Genomic DNA, 13,237 nt, shown 5'->3' on the forward strand with positions numbered 1-13,237 from the left:
ACCAATTTGAAAGTTACGTACTAAAACTTCAGAGACTAAATTATTACCAATTTCAAAGCATATAGCCTATACCGTTACAAATTAAAGTTCACATGCTAAATCATCACTCCAACAAACAAAAAAAATATATGGACCAAAATTGTTAAAAAAAAATTAAACAAACAAAAGAAAAAGGTTATTGAGAAAAAGAGCACCTGCTTTGTGAATGAACTCAAACGGCAATACCTCCAATGACTGAATGACTAGAAATGAGAAAATTGCCTTTGAAATTCTGAATCATCAGAGACTCCTTCACCAACAAGCTTTCAAAATGTAAAGAAAGGAAGAAAGTAAATAACAGAAAGCAAAAGGCTTTTGGCCTCAGCTTTCAAAATCTTTAGCTGTTTGTCGAAGAAACTCAGCTCTCTCCTTGCTCCAAGTTAAAGGCTGTTTAAACTCGAAGAACTTCCGAGTAAATCCACAGAAAGAGAAGCCACTTCACGTTACTCTTTCTCTTTCCATTTCCGTAACATTACGTGCCCACTAAGCTTCCATTGCTTATAAAAACCACCACACTTCATCATCATCTCCAGAAACTGCACCTCAAGTTTCATCTGACAAAAATCAAACATGGATGCTGGGAAATCTCCGGTGGGCGATTGGAATGCGTGCGACCTTCGTTTGCAGATATCGGAGCCTCAGAAGCTGAGGGAAATGTGCAGTGGGAACACCACCATGTTTGAGCCGAGGGCCAATATCACAATGAGGGAAAGTAGTAATGTGGATTTTGCTTCACCATTGAAACCTGCAGTTCGTGCGCCAGAGAAGAAGCTGACGCTCTTTGCTCTCCGGTTGGCGGTGCTTGAGAAAGCGGCGACAGGGCTGGGAACTCTTGGGTTCATCTGGGCAACTGTGGTTCTTCTTGGTGGTTTTGCCATAACATTGGACAAAAGTGACTTTTGGTTCATCACAATTATTCTGTTAATTGAAGGAACTCGAATATTCAGCAGGAGTCATGAGCTAGAATGGCAGCACCAAGCAACATGGTCGATCGCTGATGCCGGTTTAAACAGCTTCCGAGCATTGAGGGCCAGCTCCCACTTCCTGGTTGGAAAGATCAAAGCAACTTTCAAGTCAGTGCTTACATTGGGAAAGCAAGGTCGAGGTAGAGGGATTTCCGATGCTACCAATCGAGGAATGTCGGAGCAATCAAGGATGCCGACTCGTCGATGGAGCACATCAGATGTTCCCCTTTTGCCCTATGCTCAATGGGTTTTCCTGTCGAGAAACATCAGTAAACTTCTCTATTGGCTTCAGCTTATATCTGCAATAGCTTGTGTGGTGCTATCACTAATGAAACTGATCAAGCACAACTATGGCGACATAGCAAAGGGAGACACGGACAAGAGGAACAGACGTTCTGCTCTCAGCATCTTTTATGGCTTGGCATTGGCAGAAGCTTTGTTGTTCTTGATGGAAAAAGCTTACTGGGAATGGAAGGTTATCTTCCGGAACTTATTGGAAAAGGTGAACAAAGAATGTGAATTGGGGCCTTCGGGTATGATCTCGACAAAAAGATTCTTCTACGATGCATATTCAAGGTGTGTCAATGGAAGCATTTTTGATGGTCTGAAAATGGACATGGTCTCTTTTGCAATGGAGCTCTTGGATTCAAGTTTTCCCGATGAGCAGCTCATTGGAGTGAGAATTCTTCGACAGTTTTCAATGAATCCGAGGTTTTCCAATGACACGCTTGAAAAGATAGGGGTGAATCTCGCTGTTATAGAAAGGTTAGTGGAGATGTTGAACTGGAAAGATCCACAAGAAGAAGAGATCAGACTTTCAGCTGCTGAAATACTGTCAAAACTAGCAGGAAAAAAGCAGAACTCTTTAAGGGTTGCTGGGATACCTGGCGCCATGGAATCAATTTCATCCTTACTCCATAATGATCGAAGCTCCCACGTTTCTGCAGATGAAATAAGTGAAAAGAAAATCATCTACGAAAATGCGAACTATGCATTCTGGACATTCAACCACTTGGGACTTGTCATTCTGAAAAAACTTGCACGAGACCATGATAATTGTGGTAAGATTGGAAACACAAGAGGTCTCCTGCCGAAAATAATAGATTTCACTCACGCAGAAGAAAGGCTGTTGAAAGACGAGCATGTTGCGCCATCCCAGATTCAAACGGTAAAAAGATCACTGCAAGTGGTGAAGATGCTGGCAAGCACGACGGGCACGACAGGCAAATTTCTTCGGAATGAAATTGCTGAGATAGTTTTTACAATCAGCAACATCAGGGATGTACTGCGGTATGGTGATAAACATCCATCACTTCAGAAACTAGGCATTGAAATCTTAACCAGTTTGGCCCTAGATGAGGATGCAACAGAAAGGATCGGTGGCACCGGTGGCATTCTGAAGGAACTGTTCAGAATTTTCTTCAACCAGGAGATGGCGGAGATTCATAACCATGCAAGGACAGCTGCTGGTGAAGCACTGGCAATGCTTGCATTAGATAGTCAAAGCAACTGTAATTGTATTCTGAAGTTGGAGGTGCTGGAAAATCTGGTAACAACTTTAGAGGTTCCATTGCTTCGGGTGAATGCTGCAAGAATATTGAGAAATCTGTGCATCTGCAGTGGAGCAGAAGGTTTTAACAAGCTCAGGGGAATTGCAGCGGCAGCTTCAACAGTAAGTAATCAAAATCAAATGCCTCTTTTTCTATTAATACGAACCAAATAGATTTTCAGTTTCGAAGATTTAAACCACAATAGAAACTAAAAATCTACTGAACTTTGACACCTGAGCTTGTGAATTAGGAAGGTGCAAGGAAGAGAAAACATTTATTGCAACAACAACTTGTCCATTAATATACAAACATAGTTAACTTCTACTTTTTCAGAATTGGTTTATAAAGAAAAGGAATTTCTACTATTCAAGTGGCTATCACTCATGTTAATTCTTAATATTCATTGCAGGAATCTTAAGTTATCTCAACGGGATGATGTTTAGCTCGTAATTTTAACAAGTTTGAGTTTATAAAATTTGAAGTTAAGTTTGAATATGTCAAATATATATTAGTTTATATATTTAAATATTTGTAAAAACTAGTTTCATAAGCCTAAATTTAGTCTATTATAGCCCCTACCAAACATAATTTAGACTTCTACACAAATATGTTACATGAGCCAAATATCACTACGAAGTAATCTTCAACCTAAAACAGCTTCAAGAAACTAAAAATTCTATTTCTCTCTACTATAAACCCAATATTTTAGTATGAGGGCATTTCTAAAACAAGTGAAGTAGACATAATTTACCATTTATCATATCAGATCAAACTGAATACCAGCTTCTCTTTCAGGTGGTTCAGGCAATCAAAGCAGAAGACCAAAAACTACAGGAAGTAATGATCGGATTAGCAGTCCAAATTTTGAAATTCACAACATCCCACGAAGCCGCCATCACATTCGAGAGGGCCGGCACGACGCAGGCCGAATTGGCCGCGACATTGGTCCATATTCTAAAGAAGCACAAAAACCCAGCGACTAAAACGCCGCAGATTCGGCGGTTCGTAATAGAAATGGCGATCTGGATGATGAGGGAAAACACAGAGAACATACAGTTTTTGGAGGAATTGGGCATGGCGAAGGAGCTGGAGGCCGTCTTGGAAACCACTTCGGAGCTGGAAAGCTTCAATATCTTCTCCGGCACGGTCGGGCTGAGCCGCCACAGCACCACGATGCAATCGCTCGCTGAAACCGCATTGGGCCTCTTGGGAAGATGGTGAAAGCTGAAGCCTTTTTGAAAAAAGGGCGCCATAATCACGATCAAAAAAGCTCTCCATAATAATAATTCTTTGGTTGAATTTTTCCTTTTCTCTTTCAAACGATTCATTGCCACTTTATTTAAATGTTGTGTTCTTTAACTTTAATTTTGTTCATCAATTCATAAATATATTCCAAGATTTAATTTACACTCTAGCTTGTTTTTATTGTTTTTTTATTGTTTAAATTGGCGTAGATAAAATATCTAATGTTCATCAATTAATTTTGCGTCTAATTAGTCTCTGACATGTTCCATACTTTTTAATTTTATTAGACACAAAATTTAATTTTATGTCTAATAGAATTTTAAATTCTTTTGATTAAGTTAGAAAACTAATAGAAACAAAATCGAAAGTTTATGACACTTTTAAAGTTTAAGTTCAACAATTATAGTGTCAAAGTTGAGCTGTAATTGATATATATTGAGTTCGATCTCCCACACCCGCATGTTGTACTAAAAAAAAGATAACTCTAGTATCAAAGAATTATTAGACAGAAATTTAAATCTCGAATACTAGATTTCTAATTTAATCTAAATTTTATGGAACATCATATTAACATCATATGATTTTGAAATTTAGTGTCTTGAGATTTATAACAATGAGTCTTCCATAAATTGCCAACCATAACATGGATCAAATACGAAGGCATCAATAAATTAAAAAGTTTAAATATTTGCTCAAATACTATATTTTTTCATGTAAAGAAATGTAATGTTTTATTTTAAAACAGAAAGAAAAAGAACCAAAACAAATATAGATCAACGGTAATTGACATATATCTCCAACTAAAAGTTGTGAGTTCGATTTTCACCCACGTTTAATACTCTAAAAGAAAGAAGTGTTATTTTCTGGTGCAAGGAACGAAAATAACCTAAAAATAAGAAAAAGAAAGAATAGGTGGTCATGAAACCGAAAATTTATCCCAAATTAAAGATTTGAAAAGAGGGTTTTACCCTATTTTATATAACTATTTTTGTGATAGGTTCAGATCTTGTTTGTAAAATTAATTTAATTTTGAATGCCATTAAAAAAATTAACATAAATCATTTTCGTAGATATAATATAATATTAACAACTTTATTTCCATTCTACCAATTGGGAAAGAAATGAGATCATAGTTTTTTATTTTATTTTTTTAAGTCTCCGTATTTTTAGTTATTTTGTTAGAATAATTTGAAAATAGAACAAATATGCTACATTTTCAAACAATGCACTTATAAAAATATAAATTCCTTTTCAATTCTTGCAGTCTATATTTTTTTTAAATTATTTTTTCACTAATTTATTTAATAAGAATACATCAAGCCACACTATTAGGTTAAATGTCAAATTCTAAAAATAATCCAAATTAAAAAAATGTGTGATAAGGACAACAAAATTTTATAGTGTTCAAATTGAATATTTATTTCATTTTAGTTTGTGGATTTTAAATTTTTAGAGGCCGACCCAGACAATATTAAAAAATAGTATTGAATTTTGTTGACAAAATCTTAATAGTATATTCGTTTTTAGAGTAATTTCAAATGAATTCAAAATAAATGATTTGAAATCTTAACTAAAACTATTGGAGTTCATTAAAAGTCAAAATAAATTATTTAATATTATCACATTTTTAACTTTCAATTAATAAGTTGAGATTAAAAGGTTATATGAGTAAATAATAAAAACAAACAAAAAGAATCTGAAATTAAAGTACAGTTTAATTTGTGTCTAGAATTTAGCAGTGAAGTACAATTTTTTTACTTGGTCAGAGGAAAAGTGAGGTTTTCAAATGATTTGTGATGCTCCACCTTCCTGAAACAGTGGATTTGGATTGATTAACCAGAAAAAGAGAGCTTCAACTTTCAACGGTCAACTTTCAATCTCAACCACAATTTTGAATTTCTGAGTAATCAAGTAGTGCAAATTGAATCAACCAATAATGAATAAACAAAGAAGTTGAAAAGTAAATTAAATTGTGTGAAGGAATAGTTCACCCAGTCATCAACATGCAAGATTCTCTCAAACCCATGTTGTTTTTGCTGTGGAAAGCGTAAAAGTATTAGTAATTTAATGCTGGAATCAGCCAAATCAAGCAGGATTCTTCATTATTCAATACCCAATTCTCATCTTTCCATGGAAACTTCGTAAAAGCCTCTATCTCTCGAAACCCAAAATCGATTTTCCTCCATTCATCGTGCACCCCTATCTACTTTCCAAAAGCCAACAAATAACCCTTTAAACAATCCCCTTTTGTTTGGTTGTCGCCTGTAGGATCTTGCTCCATTTCAACACAGCCACAAGGAATCTCTATCTCTCTATCCTGAAACCTCCATCCCCCCACTTTCTTCTTCCTCCATTATCGGCGAAACCCAGTTCTGGGTTTGTTCCCGGCCACTCTCCGATTGTCCTCTCGTAAGTTTTTGGGATTTCACTATCTGGGTTAGCGGCTTGTTGTGTGTTCGGTGAATGTGGCCACGTTTTACTGTCTGACGCCCCATACTTTTGACATTGGCATAGTTTCTCAGTCGATTGGTCGACTGTTACTTTGGTTTTTCTGGTTTGTTCATGTGACCATTTCATTTCTTATGATCATCATTCTCATCTCATTGATCATATTCGCTAGGGATATAGACTTGGAGGATGAACTAAGAACAATATTTATGTTTTAGTACATTGACTTTGGTTATGAAGAAATGGTGGTCTTGTTGAACAGCATTCTCCTGAAACAATCTAGTTATTGTCTTACTGAAAGAGTAGGAACATAATAAAGCAATTACTTGGGACGGCTGATTAATATTTTGTGTCTGAGATTCTTCAGTTTGGAGGTTTTGATCTGTGAATGATCTCTTGTCAGGAGTAGGCGCAAAAGATGGCTCAGATTTTAGCACCATCTACTCAATGGCAGATGAGAACCAAACAGAGTGCAACGAGTGCAAGCCCCATTACTCCTAAGATGTGGAACTCTCTACTTATGAGGCAAAACAAGAAAGGATCAGTAAGAAGCTCTTCTAAATTCAGAGTATTCGCCGTCAAATCTGAAAGTGGCACTATCAACAGGATGGAAGATCTTCTAAATCTGGACATCACTCCTTATACTGACAAGATTATTGCTGAATATATTTGGTATATCTCTTCTTTTCTTAACATGTATATTTCGCACGTCACAGCAGATTAGAATGTTTGATCTCATATTTAAAACAGTAAAAGTACTGTCGACTGCCACGGCAAAAATGGAGTTTTTGATTGTAAGTGAAACTACCCGTTGTTCATTAAAAAAGGGGAAAGAGCAGTGAAGGTTCACTGCATTATATTTCATCATTTGTGGTGGTTAAACTAACAGCAAAACCATTGAACCTGCATATTTCAAATGACATGTTTTCCCTTTTAGTGATGGTGTAAAATCTTAAACTTCTGGATTTTGTAATAGGATTGGAGGATCTGGCATTGATTTGCGTAGTAAGTCAAGGGTATGCTATCTTCTGGTTCTGATTATATGGTAAAATTTCGACACTTTAATTGAACCGAGAGGTCCCTCATCATTCTTATTTCGCTTCGTTCATGATTTGATACTATCAGACCATATCAAAGCCCGTTGAACACCCATCTGAGCTTCCCAAGTGGAACTATGATGGATCTAGTACTGGACAAGCACCTGGGGAAGACAGTGAAGTCATTCTATAGTATGTTCTAAGACATCAAACTAATACATTTTTCGAAGTATAACTATAACATTCAGTGCCTTCATCTGAGCATCATGATTTTAATATTTTTATCCAGCCCTCAAGCAATTTTTAAGGATCCCTTCCGTGGTGGCAACAATATTTTGGTGAGTGATTTACTGTTTAAAGAAATAAACATCATTGTAAATATCTGAATATGTTCGATCTTGTCATCCGATAAAGGTAATTTGCGATGCATACACACCAGCAGGCGAGCCTATCCCTACAAACAAACGCCACAGGGCTGCTGAGATTTTTAGCAACAAGAAGGTTGTGGATGAAATTCCTTGGTTAGTACTCCAATTAAGTCAAGCATTTTTATGTGAATAAAATATTTAACTTTACATGATATATTATAGCTGTCCTTTATGGTTTACTTGTTCCTAGTTTTCTTTTTCCTTTTTGATATTTGTCCAATCTCTTCTTTCAAGTTTAATATCTTATTATAATTTTGAGGTGTGGACATGACATTGTAGTAAAAATGTGGGTTCACTTATATAAATGTAAGTAAAAAAATGGGCCTTTTGTTGAGAGATGGTAGGGATAGCAAAAAATTGTTAAGGTATCTATAAAAAATTAAATATTTTAAACTTTTTGATTTAATATGGTATCAGAGCACGAGGTCTTTTAATGAAGTCCTGTAATGTTATTCTTCCCCATTTAATATTGATTACCACTTATTGGGCCTTGTGCAAATTTTTAAGCCAACAAGTGAAGGGGAGTATTAAGGTATCTATAAACGATTAAATTTACCGTAACCAATAACTTAAGCTTTTAAGTTGGTAATTTGAAAAAAGCTTTGCAAGCCCTCACCAATCTTTTTCTTCGGGAGTGTTGCCATCCCTTTTAGATGGCCATTTGTTAGAGATGCAAGAATTATTTTCTTTTCTCCTTTATTGGTGGTACATGTTTAATGCAGAATATACTGAAACCATTGTGATTTAGGTATGGGATAGAGCAAGAGTACACCTTACTTCAAACAAATGTGAAGTGGCCATTAGGTTGGCCAGTTGGAGCCTATCCTGGTCCTCAGGTTGAAGTTCTAATGATATTGATCATCACAGTTTCATTACCATGCTTCATTATAAAATATCATATTAACTTCATCTGCAATAAAATTCTTGTTTATGGTAGGGTCCTTATTACTGTGGTGTCGGAGCCGATAAGTCATTTGGCCGAGATATATCAGATGCTCATTACAAGGCTTGCTTATACGCTGGTATCAACATCAGTGGCACCAATGGAGAAGTTATGCCTGGCCAGGTTCTCTCTCTGTCACTTGGGTCCTCTGGCTTGCAAAATCAAGCGATTATTTGTGCAATTCTTTTAATACATTATTTACTACATTTGGCATGCAGTGGGAATATCAAGTTGGCCCTAGCGTTGGGATCGAAGCTGGAGATCATATTTGGTGTTCTAGATACATTCTTGAGGTAACTCATCCTTGTTTACCCTTGAGTAGGTATAATCTTGTAATTCACACTTAAACATGGAACCTTGAATTTGGGTAACATGTTTGTATTGGACATTCTGACACTTCGACAATTATTGAACACGTACTGGATTTTAGACACGTATCAAACACTTATTAGCATAAAGAATAGATGCAAATAATATAGGACAAAATAATAAATTTGAGAATAAAATATATCAAACTCATTTTTTTAAGCATAAAAATGCATAAGCTTGTTGAGTTTCCTTCTATTATAACAATGATATATACTTTAAAAAATGCTATATTTTAAATAAACGTGTTCTTACCGTGTTCGTGTCGTATCGTATCTGTGTCTCACGTCCGTATCCATGCTTCTTAGCTTTTAACCATCAAATAGAATAAAGGCTCCAACTTCCTCCATTACAAGACTTTTAACCAACAAATTGAATACCATTTTAGTCTCGATTATATTGATAAAGTTAGCTCACAAGTCGCGAGATGAACGACAGAGTATGTAGTCTTCTGATGTTCATTTTGTGTTATCTTCATGCTTTTATTTTTTGTTGGATGTATGAGAACCCGTGTTTTCTTCTCTGTCCTGACAGAGGATTACTGAGCAAGCTGGGGTGGTTCTCTCACTTGATCCAAAACCAATTGAGGTAGCTAGCTTAAACTGTTGGGTACTATTTATTCTTGATATTGACTGGTTAAATGGACTTGTCTGATTCATCTTCATTGGCAGGGTGACTGGAATGGAGCTGGATGCCACACCAATTACAGGTACTTGGATGCATTCTCTTTTATTAGATACGATTGTTGATGAACAATTAAATGATAATGTAGCAGTTAGAATTCACAGAAAATCCGTTACTTTACAGTACGAAGAGCATGAGAGAGGAGGGAGGTTTTGAAGTCATCAAGAAGGCTATTCTGAATCTGTCTCTTCGCCACAAGGATCATATTAGTGCTTATGGAGAAGGGAATGAGAGAAGGTTGACAGGAAAGCACGAAACGGCAAGCATTAACACCTTCTCCTGGGTATGTTCTAAGATCCCGTACGCTTGTTTGTGACAAACAATAAAAAATATTTGGGGATGGAAAAAATATGGATTGAAAATTCTGTTGAAAATTCCAACTGCAGGGAGTGGCCAACCGTGGTTGTTCAATCCGTGTGGGACGTGACACTGAGAAGCAAGGCAAAGGTATGTGTTATATCATGATGATGCTGAAATTAGCAGTAAAAACACACTTATAAAAGAAACTTCCTTTTCTGATGTTGGAGTCTGCTTCTGATTTCTGAAAGTGTTTGATATTTACAATTCGGGCAGTGACATTTAGTCTGTGATGTTGTCATGTAATAGGTTATTTGGAAGACCGACGTCCCGCTTCAAACATGGACCCATACGTCGTGACTGCGCTGCTGGCAGAAACAACGATACTGTGGGAGCCAACGCTCGAGGCCGAAGCACTTGCTGCTCAGAAAGTCTCATTGAAGGTCTAGAGCCAATGAGTCGTATATGGTCTCGAGGGCAAAGTTCTAAGTTGATTAGGATAAATTACTCGAACATGGAGAAGAGTTTCCCTCATTCTGTTGGATAACGCAGAGAAGACCTTTTGTATATAAAGGTCTTGAAGTCTTCCAGTAGTCAAAGCTTTTCAGAACAAACCTTCATCTGTGAACTTTGCAGATGATTTGACTTGTTTCTGATTGAATTTATTTGATGCATGTTCTAGACAAAGAACTGTTTGTGTTCATTTTATTTTAATGTTTATTCAATTGGGTTTGGACTGTGCCCCTTGATCAGTTACCATCTGGTTACGAATTTATGCATACATTTTGCTTCTCTATAGATGGTTTCAGTCGTCGATCCAAATACGTCGACCAACACGGTAAAGTAACGGTTGTTCTAGCGTACTATTTGAAAATTGTTTCGCAGATACTAGGAAGACAATTGATTTGTTCTTGCCTATAAGTTAGTTACATCGACCCGAAACTGTTTTATCTTTAGAGATAGAAAATGATCGTAAAACATGATTCCCGAACAGCCTCGATGATTCTCGTTCCAATAATTCAATCTTGGTTTAGTTATAATGGAATCTTGTTCTTGCCTCCCATAGGAGGCAAGCCTAACAGTTGGAAAGGAACTTTGGCCGTGCCTTTGTACTGAAGAAACTGCATTTTGATTCTTGAAGATGAAAATAAAGGAATACTTTTAACCTGAAAATGAACTGTCCTTTGCTTTCTGTGGGAAAAGAACAACTTCTTGCTTAAATATGTATCTCTCCTGAGCTCAAGCCAAGGAGGCAACTTCATTCTCTCTTTCCCTTTCTTAGCTTCTCTAAGCTCCAAAAAATCCATGGCTAGTCAAGCGCGATCAGCGGTTTCTGTCCTTCTAGTCCTTAACCTTGTACTCTACTTCATCATAACTGTCATGGCTTCGTGGACGGTAAATCACGCGATGGAGAAATCTTTCAAAACAGGTAACTTTTCAACTGACATCTCAAACTTTATTAGCCCATGCATATAACAAGTTTTTCTAGTCTTTTAAGTCTCTACTCGCGTGTGGATTTGTAGCATCGACATTGTCACCGCCAGCTCACTTGTTTCCGATATACTTCCCCGTCGGAAACATGGCGACAGGATTCTTTGTTATATTCTCTCTGATTGCTGGGGTTGTGGGAATGGCAACATCAGCCACAGGAATCACCAATGTCTCAAAATGGAATGCCTCAGACTTGCACACAGCATCTGTTTCCTCTCTTGCAACTTGGGCAGTCACCATACTTGCTATGGGGTAAATTTTGTTCATTATTTTCTCAGTTTTTGATCACTTTCCAGTGGTTATTTGATTATAAACATTGTTTCTACATTTTTAAATTCTGTTTTTCAGGTTTGCTTGGAAAGAAATGGAACTTGGTTGGACAACTTCAAACTTGGTAAGGCATTGTTTGGTCCTATAATTAGCCATCAACTTAAATAGTAATTCCAAACATGTGTCAATCCAAGTGATAGATTGATTGACAATAATTAGTTGATCTAAAAGACCTCTTCTTTATTTAAATCCACTGCCTCTAATTATCTTTGTTAAAAAAAAAGAAAACTTTACTTGATGCTTCCTAAAACATAGAAAGCCAAAAGTAGCTCTACGAATAGATCGAGTAGTGAAAAGACAAGTTAATAACTTAGAAAGTCGATCCTCAGTCATCGTCTACCTAAAATATTGTGAAGGCACTAATTATTTTAATAAAGAAAGTAAAAGAGAGCAACTATTCAATAGGAAAAAAATTTACAACATTGTATTACTATAAATGTAGGTTGTGCGGATTTGAACTTTATTGCTAAGCTATGTTCATGTTGATATATTATTTTACTTTATCATTCCACATCTTTCTTAAATACTGCTAATATGATTAGTAGTCTATGATCTTGATCAAGAAATGTACAAGATAGACGAGACATTCTAAAAAAGAGATTTAACAATTGAAATGTGGAATATTTTGTACACAGAGGACCTTGGAGGTAATGACAATCATCACAAGTGCAACTCAGTTGTTATGCACAGGCGCTATCCAAGTTGGAGTTGAAGAGATGATTTTTTATGGCAACCGACTTGAAGGAAGGGTTTGAATGAAACAAACAACCTTTCTCATATCTTGTACTTTAAACTTTTTTTTATTATTATTTTACGCATTGATTTCGTGTGGATTTGATGTCGAGATGACATGTCGATGTTGTCTATCATGTGTTTTTCTTTTTGTAAAAAAAAAATTCTTATAATGTGTGAACTTCGAAATAGAAAAAGTTCATAATTGTTATTATAGATTTCTTTTCGTTCTCTCTTAGATCATGGCCATTACTCATGGTTTGTAACATCAAAGGTCACAAAAGATTTTAGAAATCTAGAACTCATGGAACAATAATCATAGACTCATAATGTAACTTTTTTCATAAGAGCTCATACTTAACACGTATTATGCTCATAGTCCATCCCCGCTAATTTTAAGGAAGCTTCGCCTCCGTCAAGATTAAATTTGAAAGACAACAAGACTCTTAACCTAAGGATTCGAACCCAAAACCTTAGAGAGTACCACCAAACATTCCGAGTGTTACAAGCCCTTATATCACCGACACATCAAAGAATGCAAATGAACACTAGGGTGTCTCAACAATTTCCAAGCACTTGGACTAATTTCCATATCAAAGAATGCAAGTGATTTGGACTAACTTCCATATCAAAGAATGCAAGTGATTTGGACTAACGTGGCCAAAGGCAATTGTTTGGTTGA

At 36.2% G+C, this 13,237-nt stretch overlaps 3 protein-coding genes across 3 annotated transcripts; all 3 read left to right on the forward strand.

Moving 5' to 3' along the window:
* Positions 1 to 3,961, forward strand: LOC111009502 (uncharacterized). The gene is made up of 2 exons (XM_022282598.2): positions 1 to 2,676; positions 3,350 to 3,961. The coding sequence occupies exons 1-2, from the start codon at positions 610 to 612 to the stop codon at positions 3,773 to 3,775; spliced, it is 2,493 nt and encodes an 830-aa protein (XP_022138290.1). The 5' UTR covers positions 1 to 609; the 3' UTR covers positions 3,776 to 3,961.
* Positions 3,962 to 5,903: 1,942 nt separating this feature from the next.
* Positions 5,904 to 10,754, forward strand: GS2 (glutamine synthetase 2). Its single transcript, XM_022282406.2, has 14 exons — positions 5,904 to 6,208; positions 6,651 to 6,919; positions 7,224 to 7,263; positions 7,373 to 7,476; positions 7,574 to 7,622; positions 7,699 to 7,805; positions 8,461 to 8,548; positions 8,650 to 8,778; positions 8,874 to 8,948; positions 9,556 to 9,609; positions 9,693 to 9,730; positions 9,829 to 9,988; positions 10,092 to 10,152; positions 10,312 to 10,754. The coding sequence occupies exons 2-14, from the start codon at positions 6,666 to 6,668 to the stop codon at positions 10,449 to 10,451; spliced, it is 1,299 nt and encodes a 432-aa protein (XP_022138098.1). The 5' UTR covers positions 5,904 to 6,208; positions 6,651 to 6,665; the 3' UTR covers positions 10,452 to 10,754.
* Positions 10,755 to 11,209: 455 nt separating this feature from the next.
* LOC111009393 (AWPM-19-like family protein) lies at positions 11,210 to 12,771 on the forward strand. Its single transcript, XM_022282461.2, has 4 exons — positions 11,210 to 11,431; positions 11,526 to 11,745; positions 11,842 to 11,887; positions 12,459 to 12,771. Exons 1-4 carry the CDS (start codon positions 11,308 to 11,310, stop codon positions 12,576 to 12,578), a joined length of 510 nt encoding a protein of 169 aa, XP_022138153.2. The 5' UTR covers positions 11,210 to 11,307; the 3' UTR covers positions 12,579 to 12,771.
* The last annotated feature ends 466 nt before the right edge of the window (positions 12,772 to 13,237 follow it).

This window comes from Momordica charantia (assembly GCF_013281855.1).
Source record: "Momordica charantia cultivar OHB3-1 chromosome 5 unlocalized genomic scaffold, Mcharantia_2.0 BLBB01000005.1, whole genome shotgun sequence".
Taxonomy (NCBI): domain Eukaryota; kingdom Viridiplantae; phylum Streptophyta; class Magnoliopsida; order Cucurbitales; family Cucurbitaceae; genus Momordica; species Momordica charantia.

Coding starts and splice junctions, on each gene's coding strand:
- LOC111009393 (XM_022282461.2), top strand. CDS start 11,308: ATGGCTAGTCAAGCGCGATCAGCGGTTTCTGTCCTTCTAGTCCTTAAC. Junction 11,432..11,525: donor GGAGAAATCTTTCAAAACAG/GTAACTTTTCAA, acceptor GTGGATTTGTAG/CATCGACATTGTCACCGCCA. Junction 11,888..12,458: donor GTTGGACAACTTCAAACTTG/GTAAGGCATTGT, acceptor TTTTGTACACAG/AGGACCTTGGAGGTAATGAC.
- LOC111009502 (XM_022282598.2), top strand. CDS start 610: ATGGATGCTGGGAAATCTCCGGTGGGCGATTGGAATGCGTGCGACCTT. Junction 2,677..3,349: donor TTGCAGCGGCAGCTTCAACA/GTAAGTAATCAA, acceptor CTTCTCTTTCAG/GTGGTTCAGGCAATCAAAGC.
- GS2 (XM_022282406.2), top strand. CDS start 6,666: ATGGCTCAGATTTTAGCACCATCTACTCAATGGCAGATGAGAACCAAA. Junction 7,623..7,698: donor GTGGTGGCAACAATATTTTG/GTGAGTGATTTA, acceptor CATCCGATAAAG/GTAATTTGCGATGCATACAC. Junction 7,806..8,460: donor GTTGTGGATGAAATTCCTTG/GTTAGTACTCCA, acceptor ATTGTGATTTAG/GTATGGGATAGAGCAAGAGT.